Genomic DNA, 22346 nt, shown 5'->3' on the forward strand with positions numbered 1-22346 from the left:
TTTTCTCGAAGTTTTGCACGATGCTAAAACCCAAAGCTGTGTGAATGAATGGCTGTTTTCATTTGCAGCTTAAGATCCTTGTGGATCTCCTGTTAAGAATTTGTCTCAAGAAAGCACATTCTAGTTATTGCAATAGCAACGTGCAGCCAAGAAAATGGACAAAGGGTGGGAACAAAGCAAGAAAGGTTCTAAGCCTGACGTTGGCACTGAATAAAGCCGTGGGACAAAATGGCGCCATCTGTGGAAAGCCAAAACTGGGTAAAAGGTACACGCCCCTGGCCTGGGCACGCGCCCGTGCTCGCCCCGAGCTACGTTGCGGGATACGGAGCGGGCAAGCAAGCGTACGCTACGGCATCCAATGAGCGCAGCAGTCAGTCTCCACCTTCTTCCGAGAATCTCTGCGCACATGCGCTAAGGCCACAAGCCGGAAGGCAGCGACGAAGGCGCAACAGGCTCCGCCTCACCACCACCTGACGCAAGACAACTGTAATCTGGTCACAATTTATCCAGTGTGACCTTGAGTCTTTCCTGCCGCGAAGGACCGGGACTGTCCGAAGGATTGCCTTTATACGCCTTCTAGTTCCATCACCTCTCAACTGAGTCCAGAGCCAGTGCTACAAAAACAAGAGGACACACTTTCTCCAGCTATCATGTTGTGGTGCACTTTATCGGCACGCGGTAACTCCGGGAGCCAAGGTTAGCTAATCTTTGGTCAGGCGACGCGAGCGGCACCTCAGCGGAAGAGCAGGCCTGCAGGTCGCAGTGACCAACCCCCGCCCCCTACCCCACGTGGTTGGAGGATTCCAGAAGCTCTCCAGCCGCCGTGCCGCCGCGCAGCTCCGGGCTTCCCGTGCTCCTGTTTGCTGCTCCATAGTCCCACCGTATAGCCACCATTATAAACGCCCACCGAGCTGTGGCCGTCCGTCTGGTCGGCGCCACAGTCTCCCGGAGTTCCAAGGTCGCCCGCCACCAGGTGAGACGCTGCTGAGTCCTCCTAAAAGCACCATGCCCTCCGGCACCCGTGCGCCAGGCCGCGCCTTTTGGGGGTCAGTATCCTCCTGTAAAAGCTCGAGGAGACTATAACGGATCCTCCGTAGTTAACGTTGCTGCTTCAAGGGTTTATTCGAATTTTTCACTGCGCGCCTCGGGCTGTGCTGAGTCACACACCCCTGGCGTTCTAGGATACCCCCGGGTAGCGGGTAATGGTTCTGACAGCCCGTTCTCTGGCTGCTTAAGTAACTTTGTCCATGGGAGTAGGGGCTGCAGCTTTTATTTTTACGTAAATATTCAAGCCAGTTCCCTATTCTTGCAATTGTCAGCTTGTAAGATAATGGTGTGCAAAGATCTTGTTTCTCAGATGAAAGAAAAACATTTGACCAAGTTAAAAGTTTAGTGCCTTTTCCTTGCATTAGCAGTATTACATTCAGTTTCTTGCCCCAAAATTGTTGGTGTAAGGTTCACCTCGATGATTATTTTGGATCACATGAGCGGCTGTGGGAAAACTATGGAGTAGTTGCCGGTTAACATTTAAAACAAAAATGACTTAGGAAAACTGGATACTCTCATTTTGCATTTACATAGAGTTTTAAGAAGGCTTGAAGTTGCAGAGGTTAAGTTGTAAATACTATCTTCCAATCTACTTGGATTCCACTAATGAAGTCTTGTTTTTTACATTAACTCCACAAGATTCATAACTCCACTTACCTTAAATCATTTTTATTCCAGGGCAGCAGAAAGAGTGTTGTGTAGCAAAAATCTGTACTTGTTATACTTCCATATTTAGGGTTTAGATGTACTTGACAAAGATGTACCTGACAAAAAACTGGAAAAGTACCAGATTGTTTTACATTATTATGATTCTCAACCAAGAGCAGTTTTGCCTACGAAGGGAATATTTGGTAATGTGGAGAGATAAGTTATTGTCACAACTTAGGTAGTAGAGGCCAAGAACGGTGCTGATCAAAGAATATTTGGAACATACCCAGTTTTCTTTTTTTTTATTTTTATTATTATTGTGTGTGTGTGTACTGTCAAATCGGATCTGACTGGTACAGGAGGAAATTGTCCCTCCTTCCCCAGCAGAGCCCAGTTTTCTTAAGTAGTAGATGACTGATGTAATTTTTTTTTCCTCTCATTTTTAGGAGAGCTGGAAAGGTCTTAGTCATGATGCTTTTAGAATTGCTTCAAGGCGGGATTATGCGTAAGTATAACTTCATTTCCATTTAAAGGTAGTGCGTGTTTAACACCAGAAAAGTAAATTTGTGGTTTATTTTTCTTCTTGGAAAAATGTCTTCTTTATTTAAGGGCTTTGTATTTAAGTGTAACTGTCAATCTTCCTGTAGTATTTTTATGATTTTCTTCCTGCAGCAGCTTTGGAGTCCACTATTAAGAGAAACATAAATGGCAATGTTTCAATGTCTTACAGGTCAGAAGCAATCAAGGGAGCAGTTGTTGGTATTGATTTGGGTACTACCAATTCCTGTGTGGCAGTTATGGAAGGTAAACAAGCAAAGGTGAGCATGAATGAGACCTTAGTTTATAAGCTCTTTTTGGGTAACTAAAGTTTCTTTAAGGTGAACCTTTTGTGTTAAATTGCATGGTGATGACCACTGAATGAATTGTATTACCCAAGATAGGATTTTAAAGTTTTCTTCTGGTGTAGAAGTAGAGTTCTTTACCAGAGCTTCAAACTTGTTTTTTCCCCAGTTCAGTTACAGTGAAAGAAACCAAACCAGAATGGATTGGAATTTGTAAAATGCTAGCTTACTAAAATAGGAAAAATTATGAGTCGGAACACTGCATAGAAACCAAATTTTTTTGCCAGAAGAGCCTGAAACAACATTGCTCTGCTCAGAAGGTAGTGGCCAGCCAAGGGATTTGAATATGCATCTTGGCAGTAATCTAGTCACTCACATCAGGCTCCAGGAAAGGCTCATTGCAGCTCTTCCAAGTTTCACATTCTAGGGTCTGGGACTTGTATACATAATTCCCTTTCAGTACACACGTTTTATAATGTCAGGTCTGTTCTGATTTTGTTAAACATAACTGAATTTATCAGTTCAGTGCCCTGCTATTAACTGACCATTAGGTCTTGTTAGAGCAACTTGCAGTGGTGGTGGTGGTGGTGAAGTGCCGTCTAGTCTTAGGCAACTCCCAGCAACCCTGTGAACAAAAGTCCTTGACACTTGCATGCATGACTCTCATCCTTTCTCCAGGTTCACAGGGTTTCCAGAAGCAAGCTATTTATGGAAGTGGATACCACTCCTGCTTCCAAGCTTGTTTCATCTGGGGAGCGCCACCAAACATTGTCCTGAGGGCCCTTCAGTATTTTACCTTTCAAACATACCCAAATACTGGCCAACTCTAGGCCAGAGACCCCCAGTTCATCTGGCAAGTCCGTTCTGCCGACCCCCCAGTGGGGAACAGAGAAAGCCACAAGCACCCGGAGCCTGCCTTACCTGTCTCTGCCCAAGAAGCCAGAGCGCATTATTGATTACTATTGTAATTACAGTCTTGTACTTTTTTTTTTTTTTTATCAAGCCAGATGCAGAAACAGGCTAGAAGCAAGTAACTTCCTTCAGTAAAGTCAAGGGTTATGTTCTAAACAAAGTAATGTTCTTAGATGTATCTACTTCTTGGAATAGTAATTACTGTGTTAGTATTCATCGTAGTACTGTTGGGTTTTGTTTTGTTTTGTTTTGGTTGTTTGTTTGTTTTTAATTTTATTATTTTTTGTGTGTACCGTCAAATCAGATCTGACTGATACAGGAGGAGAATGTTCCTCCTTCTCCAGCAGAGCATCTGGTGGATTTGAACCGTGTACCTCTGAGATTGCGTAGTACTGTTTTTGATCTTTTTTTTTTTTTTAACTTTTTTAATACATTTTATTTTATAAGCTTTTGATGCAAAATGCTAACTGGAACCCCATTCCCTGTCTTACCTTGGGAGTTTTAGGTGCTGGAGAATGCTGAAGGTGCCAGGACCACCCCTTCAGTTGTGGCCTTTACAGCAGATGGTGAGCGACTTGTTGGCATGCCAGCAAAGCGACAGGCTGTGACAAACCCAAACAACACATTCTATGCCACTAAGCGTCTGATTGGCCGGCGATATGATGACCCTGAAGTACAGAAAGACACGTGAGTAATAGAGAATATATACTTGTTTGAAAGGGCCACACAGAAACATTCAGCACTTTGATTGGGAGCTTGGAGAGTAAGCCTTGTCCCTGCTACAGGGCTATCAAATTTCTTTTTTTTTTTTAAAGTTGTCACAGATTCTCTTTTATTCTCTATTAACACTATTTGAAGGTTTGATTATGCACATCTGTGCCATGTAAATTAATGTTGAACATAGAAGGCAGGCACATAAGGACATAGTTACCTTCCCTCTCCACTTAAATAGACTGCAGCCCTAGGTAGATGTTTAGGTAAATCTTGTTTATGGCTATTAAAGGCGCACACTTACATGTTACTATGGTGCTGAGCCAATTTCAGCAGAGTTTCCAAACTAACAGAGATTGGATTGGAAGAAAGGCCCAGTGATCTACTTAGAAAAATCAGTCACTGAAAACCCTGTGGATCAAAATAGTCAGCTGATTATGGGCATGATGCAAAAATGGGCTGGCATTCTTCCAATTTGCATGAGATTCCCATGGGTTAGTGTCTGCTAATAGCAATTGAATGTTAGTGCTTCATTAGAATGTTTTCACGTGTCAGGAATTAGATTCTAGAGATTTTTGTTGTTGGCCTGAGCTGCTAGGATAAAGGGTGGGCGCTCCTGACATGGTAATCTTGCTATGGTTGGTACACCGACAAGTTTTCACAAGTACAAATTTTGTATCTTTCAGTAAAAACGTACCCTTCAAAATTGTTCGTGCTTCCAATGGTGATGCCTGGGTTGAGGCACATGGAAAACTCTATTCTCCAAGTCAGATTGGAGCATTTGTGTTGATGAAGATGAAGGAGACTGCAGGTAAATTGAGTTTAGTGTACTTGGTTGAAAGGTGGTTTCAAGGGAAATGGATGATCCCCCTGAGATCATTAACTTCCATTTGCCATTGTCCCCTAGATGAGGCACTGGTGGGTTTGTGCTGAGCACCTGTAATGGCAAAACTTGGTTATTATTTCCCACCAGACTGAAATTTTAAGTTTTCCTAATAGGAATTGTCCTACCCCTCCCAGTAGATCATTAATATTCTGTATTGAAAGCTAGACCCCCACTGCATATATCTTGTCCTGGTTGGGTAAAATTCATAGCATCCCATTTGCAGAAACTTATGTACCATCAAATCAGGGTTTTTCAGAGACAGTAAATCACATGGGAGGAAATTCTTCTGTGAAGCATCTGGTGGAATCAAACCATATGCCTTCAGGTTAACAACTACTTACCCCTGGGCTATCAGAACTCTTGTGGAAACCAGGGACCATTTCAAGCCTAACAATGAGTAGTTGACAATGAGAAAGACATTTCTGAGTGTGTGCTTGAAGAACTTTACAAAAACGTTAACTAGAGATCTCATTTATGGGATGTAGGGTTTTGAACGAGTGTCTTTATTATATTTTCATTTGTTTTCCAGAAAATTACTTGGGGCATGCAGCAAAAAATGCTGTGATCACAGTCCCAGCTTATTTCAATGACTCTCAGAGGCAGGTATGGTCCTTTAGTATTCTTATGAAAATTAATGGTAATTTAGAGACAACACTGGGGGACATGCTAGATTTTTCTTTTTCTTGGTTTTCTGCAGGCCACTAAGGATGCTGGCCAGATAGCTGGATTAAATGTGCTTCGGGTAATTAATGAACCCACAGCTGCTGCTCTGGCCTATGGTCTAGACAAGTCAGAAGATAAAATGTAAGTTTGTGTGGTAAATGCCATCTGAACGTGTGCAACAAAGTTTATAGAGCCTTAGAATTTATCCTAAATTATCTGGACTTACTAGTGATTAGGTCTGTATTTAAGACTAAAAATGTCCTGCTTTGTTTTTGAATATTGAATGGTTTCGGCTAATACTAGTTTTACTGCTACATACTATATAATAGTATTGGGTGATTCATGTTTCTCTTCTGCCTAACTCCTTTCATTAAGCCATTGCATATATTCTGCTTAAAATTCAAATGTTTCTGGTTTAAATCATCATTGACAACACTTTTTAAAAGTATTGGTAACTTTGTTAACTATTATAAGAGTTCAGAGCCCCTGGAAATATTTTTCAATATTTAATTTCTCTAGAAGTTTTTCATTTGGAAACAGGAGTAGCATCCACTTCCTAAACAGCATGCCTCTGAAAACTCTGCACTTTGGAAATGACAATAGTTATAGAAAGGCTTCAGGTCTTTTGTTTATAGGGTCATAATGAGCCATGCTCAGCTCTTTATCAATCAACAAGTTTTACTGCTTTTTGGAAAGGGAATTTATTTCTCCCTCTGTGTATGTGTGTGTCAGAGACACAGAGATAAAGCCATGTATTAGAAAAGTGAATTTATTTCTCTGGGTGAGATAGTCAGATGGGACGATTTATTAGGTCTACATGTAAACAGACGATAGTATCTCATTTTGAAAATTTAAATGTCATAATTACAACTTACACCAACTGCAGGAAAATTTTTCTACTTTCACTTTGTTACTGAAATTTATACCTTTCTCATAGATTTTATTTCTAAAAGTCTCTTCCCCTCCCCCTTTTTTCTTCTCCAAAGCATTGCTGTATATGATTTAGGTGGTGGAACTTTTGATATTTCTATCTTGGAAATTCAGAAAGGGGTATTTGAGGTGAAATCAACCAATGGAGACACTTTCTTAGGTGGAGAAGACTTTGACCAGGCCTTGCTACGACATATTGTAAAAGAATTCAAGAGAGAGGTTAGTTACCGGTGTACTTAATGTGTAGATAGACATTAGAATATTAAGAATTTACGCAGGTTGTTGTTTGCTTTATTTTTACCCTTTAGAGGGAGTGAATTAATTGCATTTCGGGTTCAGTGGCTTGTCTGAATTATTCAAATTGGGCACAAGCAACTGAGTTAAAAGGATCGAACGCTGATTGTCCAGTAGTATAAAAGGAATTGCAAAAACTCCTTGAGCTAGAAATTTCTCTTGGTTATAAAGGAACAATTCCAACTTCTTTTAAAATATCATACTGGTTTTATGTTTTCACTTTCTAGTCAGGAGTTGATTTGACAAAAGACAACATGGCACTTCAGAGGGTGCGGGAAGCTGCTGAGAAGGCCAAGTGTGAACTCTCCTCATCTGTGCAGGTAGGATGGAAAAATTACAGCTGCGCTGATGGATGTTTTCATTCTGAGTGTATTTGAATTACATGTCTTAATTAGCCTGGTATCAGCTAGTTTTTCTGGCTAGTGGAAAAAACCCACTATGAGTAAAGAAGCTGAGTGGACTTAAAGCTCATTTTTATCAGATGAGCTGAAATTTTTTAAACATTTAAATTAGAAATTGTGTTTATTAGATAATTATATTGATATCTAAATGGCAGCGCATATGCTGCTTGCTCTTAAAGGCATTGATATTACTGCTAGGTGTTGATTATTTTTTTTTTTTTATGCAGCCTGTTGTTAGGTGTTATCCAATTAGAAAACACTCATAGCTGACCCTCCTTGCAGGAGGTGTTTCACATGGGAGAGAATGATTGCCCACCTTTTTCCTTCAGAGAAGCTGGTAGATTTGAACCACTTGCTGTTGGGTTGGCAGTAAACTCATTTACCCCTACTCTGCTAGAGCTCCCTAGTACTGATCTGTTGGAATATTTAGGCTTTCAGAACTATTATTTTCACTTTAAAACACCTCTTGTTAGGAATTATAGAGCTTCATCTTGGCCCTTCCAATTATTTGGGTTACTATTCTAGGCACATATGCTTAACTTGCATTTCAGTTGTTTTTGTAGTTTGCACTTTGAGAAGCGAAGCTTCACTTTGCAAAGCATGTTAGATCTGAGTCAGAAAACCATTTCCATATTCTTTGAGAACAGATCTTGTGTCAATTCTGAGTTGACCTCCCACATGGGAAGGTAAGAAGTATTTCTAGAAGCTGTGGAGTCTGTAATGTGCTTACTGCAAATTGACTGTCAGTGAAACCTCTTTTTTTTTAAAGCATTGTTGTTGTCATTTTGTGCCATCAAGTCACTTGTAACTCATAGCAACCATATGTACAATAGCCCTAAAACCTGCTCTATCCTGTGTCAACTTGACTGTCTCTCACACACTTAACCTTATAACCTCAGTCACTGTATCACTCCATTTCATCAAAGGTCTCCCTTTCTTTGTAGCATGTCAGACAAAGCTTCAGAATCCTTGCCTCCAGAGAGCAGCCTGGTTTTATCTTCTCTGGACCAGCCTGTTTGTTCTCCTAGCAGTCCATGGTAGATTCAAAACTTTTCTCCACCACCACAGCTCAAAGACATCAATTCTCTATCATCCCTAGTCATTGAGGAGTGTCAAATTCTACATATTGTTCCTACTGTTATACAGGATGGCTGAACTTTGTAATAGGGTAGTTAGAATAGGGGTTAAAATAAATACAAGACAAGAAGCAGTGTAATAATAAAAAATATTTAAAGAAGAGTATCAGCTATTACCAATATAAATGGCAGCATTAATAGCGGATATCTATTGAAGAATGAAGGAAGGATAAACAAAATATTATAAATGCAATAGATTATTCAATTATGAAGATAAATGAAGTTGTTTTTTAAATATGGTTTATAACTGTCTTTGGGAGTTGAAAACATTTTTTACTTACAAAGTTATAGCTATTTTATGTGAATTTCTGAGTGAAATCTTACAGAACACACTGAATAGATTACATGCATTTGGTTTTATGACTTTAGTTGGAATCCCTTCAAATGCAGCTCTTTTCACTTCATCCCTGGACTCTATATATTCCATTCATCCTTCTTTCCCTTCCTGCCCTCTCACAGTCTTGCTCCTGGCCTTTTTTTTTTTTTAAATTATTATTTTTACGTGTACCATCAAATCAGATCTGACTGGTACAGGAGGAGATTGCCCCCTCCTTTTCCAGCAGAGCATCTGGTGGCTTTGAACCGTGTACCTCTGGGATTGTAGTGCAGCGTCTTGCCACTAGGCCACCAGAGCTGCCTTGCTCCTGGACTTTTAATCTCGTATTGTTGTTCTAAAGACTGTGGTTCTCATCAGTCTCCTGTTCAGCCTCTGGGCCCATTTGTTGCTTGACTAAAAGCTGATCCCTGGAGGTGAGTCCAGGTCTGAAGGATATCTAAGCACCATAGTCTCCAGGGTCCCACCTGTTTCCGTTAGACCAATAAACCTGCGTGTGTTGTTTTATTTTAACACTCTTGTTTGGCACTTTTTTCCTCCCATTCTCTTCAGGACTTTGGATTGTGAGCCCAATCAGAATAGTTACTAGTGACAGCCAAGCACCATCTGGTTCCTCGTCTGTGGTTCTCTTGGTCCACAGGACTAATGGTTTCTTTCACTCAGCCTTGCTTTAATTGGGAAGAAACAACACATTTCATTCCAGATGACTATTCCCAAAATGGTCCTGGTAGCTACTCACCAAAATAGGATATAGATTATCTTTATGCACTACCTTAGGCCTGTCCTCTAAATGTCCTAAGCTTTAAGCCCAGTGGCTGAACAACTTGAGATATTTAGTTATGACTAAGAAATTTCCACCACCACTCTTATGTCAGTTTTATACCAATTCCAAAGAGTAATTCAACAGAATGCTGGACTACATCAAGAAGACTGTGGCATCAGGATCAGAAGAGGACTCATCAGTAGCTTGTTTTGCAACTACTACAACTTGCTGAAAATGAGGAGGACTTCAAGCATTCACTAAAGAAGATCAAAGACTACAGCTTTCAATATGGATTATATCTCAGCAGTAAGAATAAAAATCCTCATCACTGGCACATTAAATGATAAGTGGAGTAGATTGAAGTTGTTGAGGGTCTAGATTTACTTAGGTTTACAATTAGCACCCTGGAAGCAGCAGTCAGGAAATTGAATGGCATACTGCATTAGGCAAATTACAGTCAAGAACCTCTTCAAAGTGCTGCAGAGCAAGGAGTGCACTTGACCCAAGCCATAGTATTTTCATTTGATTTATATGTCCTGAAGGACAGTGAATTGGTGGCTTTGAATTGTGCTTTTGGCAGAGCATTGAATATACCATGGACTGCTAAAAGAACAGATAAACTAAGACGTGCAGTCAGGGTGCTCCTTAGAGGTACTTTGTGTTACATACTTTGGGCATGTTGTCTGGAAAGGCCAGTCCCTTAAAATGCAACATACTTTAAAAAGGTAGAGGGTCAGAGGAAGAGAAGACCAACCTTACTGAGATAGATTGACACTGACTAGCAGTAAGCATAAGCACAGAAGAAATTGTGTGGAGACACCAGATCTGGCAGGGTTTCAATCTGTTGTATATAATGTTCCTCTGCAGTCATGGTGGTCCCCAACGTTTACATAACAGTCCCTCTATGCCCTATTTTATTTATATAAATAGATACACACACATATACGTACACTTGGATGTCATTTGCAGCACTTGAAAATATGTATGTAGAAGAAATTATTCTGTTAACCCACAAATGTGAGTTTACTCTCATTTGTTCTTTTGTATCTACTTCTAATGTTACTGCAGGGTGATGTTTGTGATAATACTTTGTACCATCAAGTCAGAACCAACTCTTAGCTCACCCTGTAGGGAATTTTCAGAGGCAGCACATTGCAAGGGAGGAATGGCTGAGCGTTCTCCCACAAAGCAGCTGGTGCATTTGATCTGCGTGCTTTTGTGATTGCAGTGCAGCTTCTTTCCACTTTGGCCACCTGAGCTCCCTAATTACAGAAGTACTTACTCTTGTTGCCTTTTACACGTGTACATTCCACTGTTCCTTTGCCTTTGTCATGTTATGCTGACTTCTCCTTTGTTTATTACTGCCATCTTCACCCAAGTTGGTAAGTATTTACTGAGAGCTGGACAGTGACTGAGGATGACTGAAGAATAGATGCCTTTGAGACGCGGTGTTGGAGAAGAGTACTTACTGCATATCCCGTGGACTGCCAAAAGAACAGATAACGTCTTAAAGTGCAGCCAGTGCTTCTTGGAAGCAAAGATGTTTTTAGCTTTGGGCATGTTGTTAGGAAGAGCTATTTCTTGGAAGGGACATCATGATTTGAAAAGGGGAAGTCAGCAAAAGATTCAGGCCATGGTCTTTACAATCACATGATATCCATCTGAGAGCTGGACAGTAAATAGGAATGTTGGAAGAATAATTGATGCCTTTGAAGAAGCACTGGACGTCTCATGGACTACCAGAAGAACAAATAAAATAGGTCTTAAAGTGAGTGCAGTCAGAAGTGCAGCTCTTTGGAGGCAAGGATGAGGAGGCTTCGCTTCACCTACTTCAGCCATGTTGTTAGGAGAGGCTCTATTCCTTGGAGAGAGACATAATGCTAGGAAGGGTAGAGGGTCAGCAAAGAAGAGGAAGACCCTCGATCAGGTAGATTGACACAGTGACTACCACAGTAGGCTCTAGTATGTGAGGAAGTGTGAAGGTGGCACAGGATAGGACAGGGTTCAGATTTGTTGTTCATACGATGCTATGAGTCATACTCTGCACCTAACAACAGCAGAAGACTTTCAGTCAGAAGGGTTGATACACAGTGACTGTAAATAGTGGACTCAGATACTGTCAGAGATGAGAAGGATGGCACAAGATAGGAAAGGGTTTAGGTCAGTTCATAAGCTCACTGTGAGTCTTCTCTGCAGCACCTAATAACTAACACTCCAGTTAGTGGCTTCCTTCTTTTTCCCTGGTAACCATTAACTAGTGTGGATTTGTGGATGGAGGCCTTTCCTTCATATGTTGTATCCTGTCGCATTGGAACCAAAAGTTTTTATTGAGATTTTAGCTAAAGTTTACCGAGACTTTGGATTTACATTCTTGTAGCACATTTTCCTCTCTATGCTCCCCAGTTCACTTTCTCTTTGGAAAAATTTTTTTCATTTTTGCACAATTTCCTCCTTCCCCCTTTCTTTTTTTAAAAAAACCATCAAATGTGGTTCGCTTCATGGATTCCTCCATGTTTATCCATGTTGTGTTTCATACATTTCTTGTTACTCTTTATTGTTGCATCATATTCTATGGTATATATTGGTTATGGAGGTAGTTTCTGTCATCTGTGTATAATGCTGCTTGAACATAATGTGTATTTATCTATTCGTATAGTATTCTTCTTATATCTAGCAATGATACTGCTCTGGATTATGGAGTTTCTCTTTCCATACCATTTTTCTCAGTGGTTGTACAGTTTTATAATCCCACCAGCTTTTGGGTGATTTCTAATCTCAACACTCACTAGCATTTAAGTGGGTTAAAGCAAGGATGGGTTTTCATTGCCTATCTTGCTGATGTGATCTCTGATTTGCATCTCTAAGGGCTAATGAAAGAAAGCCCTCGCCTAGTGATAAAGAACTGTGCTGCCAACCCAAAGGCACCAGGTGCTCTGCGAGCCTGCTGGAGGGTCACCTATGGATTTGTTCCAACTCAGTGACACGTAACAACAGTGGCTAATAATCACAAACGTTTCCTCTTGTATTTGTTACCCACCTAAAGATGAATTACCCTTTGCCTCTTTTTTTAATCCAATTTTTTATGCTGTTAAGGTTTTGAATTTTCTAATTAGATTGTTTTTATCATTATTGAAGTGTTGATATTTTCTATCAATTTTAGAAATTAGTGCTTTGTCAATTATATCATTCCTAGTCTATAGATTCTCTTCAGGAGAAGTTTTTTAATGTTTTTCTCTTTAGGAAGATCTGTTTTTCTAGTTCATCTTCTGCTCTTGGTGAGCCTTTTTACTTGTTTGGTATTCTATTTGTGCCATGTATTAGGGCCCCTGGCATTGTCCCCAATAATATGGCATAAAGCCAAGAATACCAGAGTTATGTTTATGGTCTATTGACTATGCAAAGGCATTTTATTCTGGATCACAATAATTTATTGATAAAATTGAGAAGAATGGGAATTCCAGAAATGAGAAAGCAGTTGTTTGAACAGAACAAGATGATTCTGCATGGTTTAAAATTAACAGAGTTGCGTCAGTGTTGTCCTTTCACCATACTGTTTTGATTTATATGCTGAGCAAATAATTTCAAGAAGCTGGATTATATTTTTAAAAAAAAAACCAGCATCACAGATTGGCAGACTCATAAATAAACAGCTCGGAATGTTCAGATAATAAAACCTTTCTTGTTGAAAATGAAGACATGGATAAAGCTCAAAAATTCTCTTTCCTTATGCATTGTTACAACATGAAAATCCCCACAATTACTTAGAGCAGTAAGCAGCAGCTTTATAAAAATAGACAAGATTGAAATTGTCAGGGATTTCCATTTTAGATTCACATTCATCACAAAAGCAGCTATGGACACATTGTTGCCAAGGACTCTTTACTCATGAGAAAAGATAATACCTTGATGATTATGGTACACTTGACCCAAGCCATGGCATTTTCAATTATTTATGTGCAGTATGTGTAATGAATGGACAGATCAAAAATGTAGTATTGGCAAACATTATTGAATACCATGGAATTCCAAATGAACAAATTTGTCTTGGAGTATAACCAGAATGCTTCTCAGCAATAGCAGTGGTCTCACAGACTGTATCAAGAGTCAGTCTGTGATAAAAGACAAGATAGAGGAAAAACCCTCAGTGAGATGAATGGACATAGTGACTGCAGAACAATAGGTTTAAACATAGCATATTGTGATAATTGCATAGTGGATTCTCCTGTTTTACATAGAGTTGCAGGAGCTGACTCCACAGCATCTAATTAAGTGCTGTACCTATTTTTTTTTTCTTTCACAATCCATGAGAAAAACTAGGATAGAAAGATTAAGCAAAGTGACAGGATACAAGGTAACGAGTAAAAATCAGATTAATTTACATAATAATTTTGAATTTGTTTATATGAGGTATGTCTCCTGGTTTATTTTCTCTACAGGTGGACAGTTTTCTTAGCACCGTCTTTTCCCCATTTAGCAGGCTTTGGCTCTTTGTCAAAGATTAGATGTCTCATGGTAGATTGATTTGAATCTGAATTCCCAGTTTTGTTTCATTGATCTAAATATTATACCAGTACCAGGCTATTGTGACTGTTATGATTGTATAGTAGGCTTTGAGTTCGATTAATCGGACACTTTCTTTTCTTTATAAGGTTTGTCCATCTGGTTAAAGAATTCCCTTGGAATTGGCTTTGTTATTGTTAGTTGCTACAACTGTTGTGTCTGTGTATTGCATATATAAGTGAGATCATACAGTGTTTCTCCCTTTATGTCTGATTTCACGTGTTTATTTGGTTCATGTTTATCTGTTAGCATGTATCAGGACTTTATCACTAATAAAAAATATATTGATATTTTCACGTTTAAATTTTCCTATCCATGAGCATGGTGTGGTTTTCCATTTTGGCTTCTTGGAATAAGTTTATGTCCCTGGTTAGATTCATAAACATTTGGGGACCTGTTGTCAATGGTTTTCGTTTGCTTGCTTACTCATTTGTTTGGTCTTTTCCTCCTTTTTGATGTTCTCTTTGTTGGTGTAGAAGAATATGATTTTTTGTATGTTGACCTTGTGTTTTGCTATTTTGCAGAATATACTTATAAGCCCATCCAAAATTTGAATGCCTTTCATTTTTCTAGCCTTTCACTCTGAGACTTTCAGTCCAGTGTTGAATACTTTGAACTCTGGTTCCATTTCCAGGCTGTCAATTGAGAATAGTATTGCTTGTTGATTTTCTATAACCCATTGGCAATGACTTGATTCCAATTTACAGCACCCTGTAGAAGAGAGTAGAACTGCCTGAAAGGTTTCCAAGGCCATAAATTTAAAAATACACTATTAATGTTAAGACAAACACGAAAGAAGTTTTATATGAACCCATTTATATGTTATAGATCATGAACCTTGCTAATAGTGCTCTGTATGCAATACCTAGACAAGGCAAATGCATAGAGATGAACACTTATTGATGCTGAATGCATGTTTAGTGGCATTATGATTCTCTGTCTCTTGAGCTGGGATATTCCCAGCTTGTCTATTCTTTGTTAAAAACCACTGGTCATAAAACTCACTGGTCTGTATAATTGTGTAGTACTGCCCATAGAGTTTCCAAGGCTATAAATCTTGGAAGACCACCTTATCTTTCTCCCAAAGAACAGCTAGTAAAGCACTTAATCCCTGGTGATATCAGGGCTCCTTTTAATAATTTTAGATCTGATTAAACTGTCTAACCTGCCTTGGGCCTTTCCACATTTCATGTATGCTATTTAGTTGAATGTAAATAATAAACTCAAGCATCTCTACTGTGCTTGCTGACATTCAGTTAAACCATTCCTTTTGCCAGACTGACATCAACTTGCCATATCTCACAATGGATGCTTCTGGACCGAAGCATTTGAACATGAAATTGACCCGTGCTCAGTTTGAGGGGATTGTCACTGACTTAATCAGGAGAACTATCGCCCCATGCCAAAAAGCTATGCAGGATGCTGAAGTCAATAAAAGCGATATAGGAGAAGTGATTCTTGTTGGTGGAATGACTAGGATGCCCAAGGTAAGTACCTGTAAAAGGAGCAAAGATAACATAGGGACAGCCAGGTCTTACTTCTGCTAACTCCACCAAGTCGAACTGTTCCCTTTAACATCCACAGTCCTGGGCAGTCATACCTGGGCCCCCAGGCTCATGCACTAATCACTGGGTACGATACTCTTTTGTAAATAACCACACAGGCTCCACTTTACCTCTTTTTACTCACAGTTGTTATTAGAGAAACAGGTGGGGGTAAAGGATACCAAACCGTGAAATCCAGGTTCAGTCTAACAGTACAAGTGCAAAAAAGTCTCTGTAGTTAGCAGTATCCTTTCACCGAGCAAAACAAGTTTTCAACACCATAGTACCTATAACATTTGTGGCACAGAGAGCACCAACACATGCTTTCTTTATGCCCATTGCCATCAAGTTTGGTTTGGCTCATCCTGACCTTGTAGTGGTGTAGAGAATTATGAATGTGTTGCCCCATTCTGTCAGGGCAACTTGAAAGAGAAATTCATGCTTCCCTAAGAGTTTCAGCCCCTTTTTTATAAAATTCAAGGGTATAGAAAAGAGATAAAGGAAGACAGAATGTCTAAAAGATAGCATCTTACAGAATGTTTGGGGATAAAGCCATTTTTGTGATGAGAGCTTAAAACCGTGGTACTAAATAGTTTTAAAAGGATCTTTTGGAAGTTCAGTATATGAATAATGCCTAGGGTTTCTAATTGTATCTCTTCAACAAAGATTTGTGCAGTGATGCATTTTACTTATCAACACATCATTCTGAAAAGACAAATGTGTAGAAAATTAATGACTGAGCACAGATCCTGTTGAAAGTGCAGTTCTTGCTTTGCAGCCTGTATAGCCTGTCTTTAATCTTAGTTGGAAACCTTAAATTTTGTATTTCCTTATCCTTAATGCTCAGGTACAACAGACTGTGCAGGATCTTTTTGGGCGATCCCCAAGCAAGGCTGTTAATCCTGATGAGGCTGTGGCCATTGGAGCAGCCATTCAGGGAGGTGTGTTGGCTGGTGATGTCACCGATGTGTTGCTCTTGGATGTCACTCCGCTTTCTCTGGGTATTGAGACTTTGGGTGGTGTCTTTACAAAACTTATTAACAGGAACACCACTATTCCAACCAAGAAGAGCCAGGTAAGAACCATTCTGCCTCTCTTGTCATAAAGATACTAGGTTCTGTGATGGATATGATAGCAACCACTTAAGACATTTCCAGAAAACTGTTTGCATTTACTCATCCAAACCAGTGACTTGTGGGTATTGAGAGTCACTTTTTTTTTTTAACTTCACAATAGGTGTGTTTATTTAAGTGTATTCATTGTATTAACTGGATCATTGTTTGGGAGATACAGAGAGAGACAGAAAAAATGTCTGTTAGGGAAGTACTAGATAACTGAGACTCACACATATAGACACAATATTTAAAAATGAACCAGTATATACTAACAGACATCACAAGAGTATGTCACATTTTGTTCCTCAGAAAGTTCTTGATACCCAGCAGTAGCAGTTGCAGGAAGAGTGAGCATCAGTACTCTATTTCATAGGATTAAGACAATTTGCCACAAGACACCCAAGTATTTGGGACTGTTTTGTGTACTCTTCTGTTTTTAATGACAGTGGAGGGGAAAGTGACCCAAGTGTGGGTGTGCTTATCTTGTGGCTGATTGAAGTATAGTGAATGGATCTTAAGATACAAAGCAAGGCAGTTTGGGGATGACTGGTCTTGTGTTCAGAGGTATTTCCTGATTTTTTTCCCTGTCTTTTTTTGTTTTCCTGTTTCTCCTTGAAAAGTTGACTGCTTTATTTGTGCAGTGATGTATTTGACAACACATCATTCTGAAGAGAAATATGTGTGGTGACTTCCTTATACTGAGCACAACCAGGCACATTTTCTCCAGATGACCATCTTTCGGCATCTTTTTCTTTAACAACTCCTTGAACCTATGTGATAATGCTGCATCTCTTGTAAAATGCATTGGCTTAACTCAAACTGTAGTACTATAAGCTGTTTTGCTGTGCTACTCCTACTCTTACTCCTTGCAAAGACTTAGGCCTTTGTTTTAAACATAGTGTGTGTTGGGATGTGAATTTCTTTTTGGTTTGCATTTTGTTTGCAAAAAGGGAGTAGTTTATCATTAAACTACTAACACAGAAAGTTTCTTTCCTTCCTTCCTAGGTATTTTCTACAGCTGCTGATGGACAGACACAAGTGGAGATTAAAGTATGCCAGGGTGAGAGAGAGATGGCTGGAGATAACAAACTTCTTGGTCAGTTTACTTTGGTATGTATTTTGAAGTATGAATATTTTTCTCTTTAATCTCTATGTGAAGTTAGACTATGTAAAGCACTTATCTACATAAATACATGCTATGTTTTCTTAAAGAAGGCATGAAGAGAAACTGATTCATGAGTGGCTTCAGTCTTTATCTGAAAATCTTCCTTGTTCCTTTTTGCTTTAGAAATTCATTAAAGAACCTGAGAAAGTATTCAGAAACAGGGATAGCTGGGAGGAATTCTTGGTTTCTCCTGATAGCTGAATTTATGGGGGAAGGGGGAAAAAGGCACACCCTCCTTAGTTTCTAATCTGCATTGCATATTGGTTCTTAGTTAATTGAAGTGTTTGTTGTAGGGAGACTTGCTGATTCACTTTGTTTCAGATAGTAATAAAATTTCTAAATAATATTTACACTACACTGAGAATTTTGTGCACACAATACAATGTTCTCATAGTACTTTACAAATCAAGTGAATTCTTCCAGAAAACCAGTATAGATTTAAAAAATGTAGCACTGTAAGCAGAGCTTATTTCTGGGTTTTTTTGTTTTAGATTGGGATTCCCCCAGCCCCTCGTGGAGTCCCTCAAATTGAAGTTACATTTGACATTGATGCTAATGGAATTGTACATGTTTCTGCCAAAGATAAGGGCACAGGACGTGAGCAACAGAGTAAGTCCACTTATTTATCAGACGTTGTCCCTAAGAACTAAAGTCTCTAGGTTTTACATGACTTCCCCTACTCCATCCTCAGAAAATGCTCCTTTTCCATTGTTTGAAGATTTACATTAGGAAGTATATTCATTTCCCCTGACTTTAGGCAAATTACTGTCCATTTCTGTGGGAAACCAGTTAGCTTTTGTGTATGTATTTCAGAACTTTGGCTTCTTTCTTGCTTACTGTAAAACAAGATAATCTATCATAATTTTGTCAATATTGACTACCTGAGCAGGAATAATTTCCTTTGTTAATGGGATAAAAGAATATAACTTAGCCAGAAAGTAATTTTCTTTTGAACTCTACAGTTGTGATCCAATCTTCTGGTGGATTAAGCAAAGATGATATTGAGAATATGGTTAAAAATGCAGAGAAATACGCTGAGGAAGACCGACGAAAGAAGGTGATTACTTTTCTTCAGCCTTTTCATTGCCGAGCTTCTATGTAAAGCTTGGAGTTTGGGCATGTAGGATTGAAATTGTCCCAAGTTTTAGCCCTCCTTGATCATAATTTATGCTGGAATGCTTTTCTTATTCCTTTCCTTACCAAAATTCTCATATTACAAAATCTAGCTCAGATCGTTAAAGCTGTCCTGTGCCACACAGATATCTCCCTTTTACTTTGTATATCACAGCAATAGTCTTGCCCAGTGTGGACATTCTGAACACTATGTTGATGGGAAGTATTTGTTCATACTAAATTTTAATCTCTCTCAGGAACGCGTTGAGGCCATTAACATGGCTGAAGGAATTATTCATGACACAGAAACCAAGATGGAAGAATTCAAGGACCAATTGCCTGCTGATGAGGTTAGTCCTGTTTTTAAATGCTAAGAAGCTGGGAGGCATTGCCATGATTATTAGTGAAGTTCGTTGCTCTTATTCTCTTCATAGTAAAAAAAAATGTTTCTGAATATGACAGCTACGTGGTATGGAGGGGTAGACTTTGAAAAATGAAATTTTTGGTCGACTTCCCTGTCTCCTGCGTGAGATACAAGTCGTCCCGAAGCTTCGTCAGTAAAGCCTCTTGTGATTGCAAAAAAAAAAAGAAAAATGAAATTTTTCCTTTTTCTTTCCTAAGTGCAACAAGCTAAAAGAAGAGATTTCCAAAATGAGAGAACTCCTGGCTCGAAAAGACAGTGAAACAGGAGAAAACATAAGGCAGGCAGCATCCTCCCTTCAGCAGGCATCTTTGAAGCTCTTTGAAATGGCATACAAAAAGGTACAAGTTAAAGGGTTCCACTATGTAAATTTTGCTTTTAACTTGATGTTCAACTGCTTTTGATTGCAGCTATCAGTGATTTATTCCTTGCATAGCTGTTTGTGGAATTGGAAGTATTAGTTGAAACGTTCTTGCTTTTTTGATTTCTTGAGCCAGGGGTTGGGGTCAAAAGGATAGAATTCCAGGAACTACTAGTAATGTACAAGACAGAGAAGAAGAAGAATGGAATAGGTGAAGAATATGTGGTTGCTGCTTTTTATAATTTAACAATGTTTCCTTAACAGATGGCATCTGAACGAGAAGGCTCTGGAAGTTCTGGCACCGGGGAACAAAAGGAAGATCAGAAGGAGGAGAAACAGTAATAGTAAATTTTGGAGCAGAAAGGAAAACATCATGACGCTTGGGAATGAATGGACTTCCTGAGCAGAAATAGGCAAACTTCAGTCTTACTGTGTTTTTGCAGTATTCTATATATAATTTCCTTAATGTGTCCATTTAGTGACTGTTAGCTAATGATCATTTAATGACTGATAAATTCCAACAGTGCAAAGTTCACAGTGTTCTATCCCTAGCCTGTCATTTTCCAGCTGCATGTTAAAGGTGGGAGAGGAAGGACAATGTATTAAAGAGTGGTATTGCTTTGTGCTGAATTAGCCATATTTTCAAAGGGTAAAACTGTCTCAAGCACGCATTGAAAGTAGTCAGTCATAGACCTAGAGTCTATGTTGTAAGATTCTTCTAGTTAATCATGGAGCCCTTCAATGTGAAGCCTTGGAAGGCAAGCCAGCTGTGCCTTGTGGGTAAATGGGATGGAGAAGCTTCCTCTCTCTTAGATACAACTTTTAAAACAAGGTAATTGTGGACACTCTTCTCCTCCCTTCCCTAAGGCATATTTTTTTTGGCTACCTTATGGTTTCTGTAGCTGGTACTCGTACATCTTTGGTTGTTCTTTTAATCCACTGTGGATTCAAAAAAAAAATAAATATGAGAAACATCTTAAACTCACATTTTAGGGGTGAGGTTCTGAAATTTTGCTTTAAGAATGTTACATGATTAATACTTCCTGGTTACCTGACCTAACCAGTTGGAGAAATTTTCCCAATACTGGCCTGCAGTTTGGAAGAGCTGGTACAATGAAGTTAGCAAGTCTGTTTCAGAGAGGTATTTTTCCCTCAGGTAGCCTCACCCATTTTCAGTTTGAGATCTTCAAAGAATCTCAACATACCTGCGATAAAATTAGGGCTACTATTTCAAGCTGCTTTCAGCTCCAAGGAGCAAAACATTACTGTAATTGAGATAAATTCTTGTCTGTTAACAAATCCTGAAGTAGTAGTTGGGCAGCCTAGAAACTTATGTCCTTTTCTGTGTCTTCTTTGTCCCAAAATCTCTCCTGCAATTGTCACATACAGACTGTAGAAGCAGAAAGTGACTTATCTTTAGAATTTCTGCCTTTAAGAACACAGTTTTAGACATTATCAGATGCAATGCCACCTTCTATATTGTTTGGCGTAATATCTAGAAGTGAAATTCATAAATGATTATATGAAATACAGATAATACACTTTTTTAAACGTAATATAAGAAATGATTAAAATGTTTCAGTGTAAATTATTTATAGTTATTATCATGTGGGAAGTTTACCATTTAACACTCATGCAATAACTTGGGATTCAGGTTCAAAATAAGTTGTAGCCACAAGTTTTCACCAAGTTGATCTTACAAAGTGTATGACATTATCTTTCATTATGATTGACTAGAAGATACTTAGCAGCTCTAATTGGCCTTTATGTTAAAAATCCAGAATTGCCCGAGGAAGGGCACAAACAAAAATATTTTGCTTACCAGTCAAGCTGCGTTAATAACACAGTTGTGTTATACACAAACCAGCTTTGAGAGGCAAAAAACGAAAATTCTTTTTCAGGTTGGTGGTGGTGATACTGGTATCACCTGTGTCTCATGGTGACTCTGCACAATAGGTCTGAGCCCATCTCATTGTCTCTGACACACCTACCCTCATTACCCTACTTACTGTGTCAGTCCACTTATCCAGGGTCGCCTTCTGTGCTGACCCTCCTCCTTTCCAAGCATGATGCCCTTCAAGGACTGGCCTTTTCCTGGCAACATGCCCAGTAGAGTCTCCTTTTTGTGGTAAAATGTTAACTTTCCAAAGGGAATTTCTGGTTTCTCTTGCTTTGTTCTTTTCTTAAATGATGTAATTTCAGTAAATTGTTTACGCTTATTCCAAGAATCTATAAATTATGAACCTTCAAAATACATCAAGAATCACCATCTCCAGTCCTATCACTTTAAATCACTATTATACTATTTGTATAAATCACTGCAAGTTTTAACCGGTTTTTCCTCATGCACAAACATCCTTGCTAGCCAAGACTGATTGATTACGAAAGCGTACAGAAAAGTTGTATTATCATTTATTCATTATTGCGCTTTCCCCCCTCTCTCCCCCAGTTCACTTTTTTTTTTTAAATGTTCATTCATTGCTGCGATTCCTCGCTTCTC

General features: G+C 39.1%; 1 protein-coding gene across 1 annotated transcript; it reads left to right on the forward strand.

Annotated features, from left to right (window-relative positions):
• The first annotated feature begins 228 nt into the window (after positions 1 to 228).
• Positions 229 to 20476, forward strand: HSPA9 (heat shock 70kDa protein 9 (mortalin)). Its single transcript, XM_006903085.1, has 18 exons — positions 229 to 423; positions 875 to 973; positions 2142 to 2200; positions 2426 to 2513; positions 3955 to 4136; positions 4847 to 4971; positions 5576 to 5649; positions 5744 to 5850; positions 6696 to 6858; positions 7161 to 7253; positions 15405 to 15614; positions 16519 to 16746; positions 17792 to 17896; positions 18443 to 18560; positions 18914 to 19008; positions 19322 to 19414; positions 19686 to 19826; positions 20111 to 20476. The coding sequence occupies exons 1-18, from the start codon at positions 229 to 231 to the stop codon at positions 20186 to 20188; spliced, it is 2253 nt and encodes a 750-aa protein (XP_006903147.1). The 3' UTR covers positions 20189 to 20476.
• The last annotated feature ends 1870 nt before the right edge of the window (positions 20477 to 22346 follow it).

This window comes from Elephantulus edwardii, unplaced genomic scaffold (assembly GCF_000299155.1).
Source record: "Elephantulus edwardii isolate Elephantulus edwardi_28Jun2011 unplaced genomic scaffold, EleEdw1.0 scaffold00507, whole genome shotgun sequence".
In the NCBI taxonomy this organism is placed as follows: domain Eukaryota; kingdom Metazoa; phylum Chordata; class Mammalia; order Macroscelidea; family Macroscelididae; genus Elephantulus; species Elephantulus edwardii.